General features: G+C 33.9%; 1 protein-coding gene across 1 annotated transcript; it reads left to right on the forward strand.

Moving 5' to 3' along the window:
* Positions 1–1515: 1515 nt before the first annotated feature.
* Positions 1516–2377, forward strand: LOC113505416. Its single transcript, XM_026888088.1, has 2 exons — positions 1516–1623; positions 1906–2377. Exons 1-2 carry the CDS (start codon positions 1572–1574, stop codon positions 2268–2270), a joined length of 417 nt encoding a protein of 138 aa, XP_026743889.1. The 5' UTR covers positions 1516–1571; the 3' UTR covers positions 2271–2377.
* The last annotated feature ends 656 nt before the right edge of the window (positions 2378–3033 follow it).

Raw genomic sequence — 3033 nt, forward strand, 5'->3', positions numbered from 1 at the left:
GTATATTTAATCATATAAAATTCTAGTGCAACGAATTTTACTTGCTGTATTTTCTTTCAAAATGTTCCACTTTTATTTTGGATGTACATATAGACATATATACACACATACACATACAGACATATAATTATGTATCTACTGTAAAAGTCTAAACTGTGTAATCAATAATTATTGTATAACCGAATAAATAATAAAAAAATCTGATCAATAAAAGAGGTAAATTTTCACCGATACTGCACTAAATTTTCATTTATGTATTAAAAAAATACGTTTATAAAAAATAATAAAAAAAAACAAAATTTTTACCTACTTGTAAATTGTAAATTTTAAATCTTACATATCTAAAAGCTTATTTCATAAGCTAAAATTAAAAAATAATCATTAAAAGATTATTTTACGATTTGATTGATTCCCAATGTTATATCATTATTTAATCTTAAATCAAGATCTGTTAATCGTCACGTATATAGATTATAAAGGACTATCGTATTGTTTAAATGCTTGATTATGAGATAATGCCTACTGATTTTAATCTATTGAAAGAGTAATTTAAATGAATGAGAACAAAATGTATTTTTTTTTTGAAATCACACGTCTGAAAGAAGTTTATTATTTTTTATATATTTCAAAATATACATAAATAAAAACAAAACCATGATTAAAAATGTTTTCTGACAAGATTTTCGAGGTGCAGGTTCGATCCCGAATAATGCGAAGTACCAATTTGTTTTGTAAAGTGTTCTTATTTTGCAATGGTTCTTAGACAAACAACGTCCAACGATGAACAAGAACGTCGATTGATTCTCCTCGAGAATAGAGGCCTATAGTGCAAAACTAAGCATAAGCATAAGAATATATTTTAGATTGTTTTTTATTTAATTTTAGTAGTAAACCTATAAAACTATATCACCTATAAACTATATCATCATTCGCCTAGCCTTTTCCCAACTATGTTGGGGTTGGCTACCAGTCCAACCGGTTTCAGCTAAGTACCAGTGTTTTACAAGGAGCGACTGCCTATCTGACCTCCTCAACCCAGTTACCTGGGCAACACGATACCCCTTGGTTAGACTGGTTGTCAGACTTTTTCAAGCTTCTGGCTACCTTGTAACGACTGTTAAAGATGTAGGAATAACAGCCGGGACCCACAATTTAACGTGCCTCCCGAAACACGGAGGAACTCGTTATGACAAAGATGGTCACCCATCTACGGACCAACCGCGTCAAGCATAGCTTAACCTGTGATCGAATAACTTATGCGGTTATAGCTTAGCCACAAGCTCCTCAAATTTATAACTATATGAAGCTCTCAATAAAATGTTGGATAGTTATAGATGGTACGACTCCTAAAAAAATATTTTTGAAATGTTAGTAATATTGGTACTAAAAAAATATACTTTCTACTCTATAAATCTCTTACTACTCTATTAGATCAAATCAAGATAATTAATCAATTGCAATCATAATTATATTGTCTCTTATCTTGATACGACAACTTATATATAGTGGTCAATACTTGATAAGTAGAAATTGCCAATTGAGAGTAAGTGCTGCTTGTGTTGAATTTCAAAATGGCTGCTAAATTCCTGGTTCTATTCGTGATTGCTGCAGCGTTTACTCAAGGTATTTTTCATTCGTTCTCTCCCGTTCTTTTATATGTTTTTCGCTAAAGCAATGGTGATGACCGTTCACCTACAATACATCCTCGTCGCTAAATTAAAAATCTGATTGTTTTTTACTCTGAAATTGATCGCACATAAAATTTACTTTTTGGTGTGGTGGAGTGAAAAATATGCAGTGACTGCTCCTGACTGACTGTGACCTGTATGTTATAATTAACTCATAAACATTTTTATGAGAAGGCACATGATTATTTTCTTCTAAAGATATTTTTTTATTTTACAGGTCATGCCTTAACGCAAATCTTCCTCCCAGACGAATCCTACACCTTCATGACCAATGAACTCATTGGCAAGAGTCTGACTATTCGCAAGTCTCCGTTTGACACTCTTTTACTCTGCGAGGTCGTCTATCCCGATGGAAAGTCCTACGAAGCTTACCCTAACAACAACATGCCCAAAGGTCCCATCTCCTTCTTGTTCGCCGTTCAGCCTTTCACCAGCTGCAGCATCGGTTTCTTAGGAGCTAGCGTGTCTCACAGTGGATCATATGAACTCAGTTCTATCGTACGACACAGAGCCGACGACAGCTTGAGCCTCACAGTCCAGAGATTCCATTTGACACTCTTTGAAAGCAGCTGGACGAATTAAGTGGCTGAAGAATCTCTTAGAGGCACACAAAAAAATATTCCAATTGAGAACAAAAGAGCAAAACGTGTGTAACGAATGAAACAATAAAAGTCACTTCGATATTTCAATAACGTTTTTTGTTATTCGTTATCCTTTCACACCCAAAAACCATTTCAGTTCAAATCAATACAAACTCCATCGAAATCGGTAGTCAAAAGGTACCTAAATCATTCGTAGCTACCTGCCAACAGCATTGTTTGGAACAGGCGCTTGACAGATCGAATTAATAACAGGAGTTCGGCTATTCCCAAGGACCTGTCACAGTTCACAAAGTGGCTCGGAGAAGTCAGACCAATGTTTAATGCAGTTAAGTAACTACGCTTCACTTGTTAGCTATATTCATTTATATGTATTCTGATGTGGATAACTTTTGGGTCAGGGATAAAGCCAGTGTGGAATAAGTGATGGATTAATTAAATTATTTAAAGGCTCGACATCGTGTACTTATAGAGAGTGTGGGTGTTTACTTATCTTTGGGCACGGGATTCAAATTTACTGATGATATTATTTTACAACAAAATGAGATCAAACGAAATTTTACATTGGTTACTTATAAGAATAAAATAAAATTTATAAGGTAACAATTACACAAATGTGTTGAGTCCAACAATTTCCTAGGCTTGCAACCAGGTACAATTTTCGAGCACTAACACTGATTAAAGCGCTAGAATGTATTAAACTGACTAGTCAAAGTCATGTAACTTTCGAAAAGAATTATAATGTA

This window comes from Trichoplusia ni, chromosome 25 (assembly GCF_003590095.1).
Source record: "Trichoplusia ni isolate ovarian cell line Hi5 chromosome 25, tn1, whole genome shotgun sequence".
NCBI lineage: Eukaryota > Metazoa > Arthropoda > Insecta > Lepidoptera > Noctuidae > Trichoplusia > Trichoplusia ni.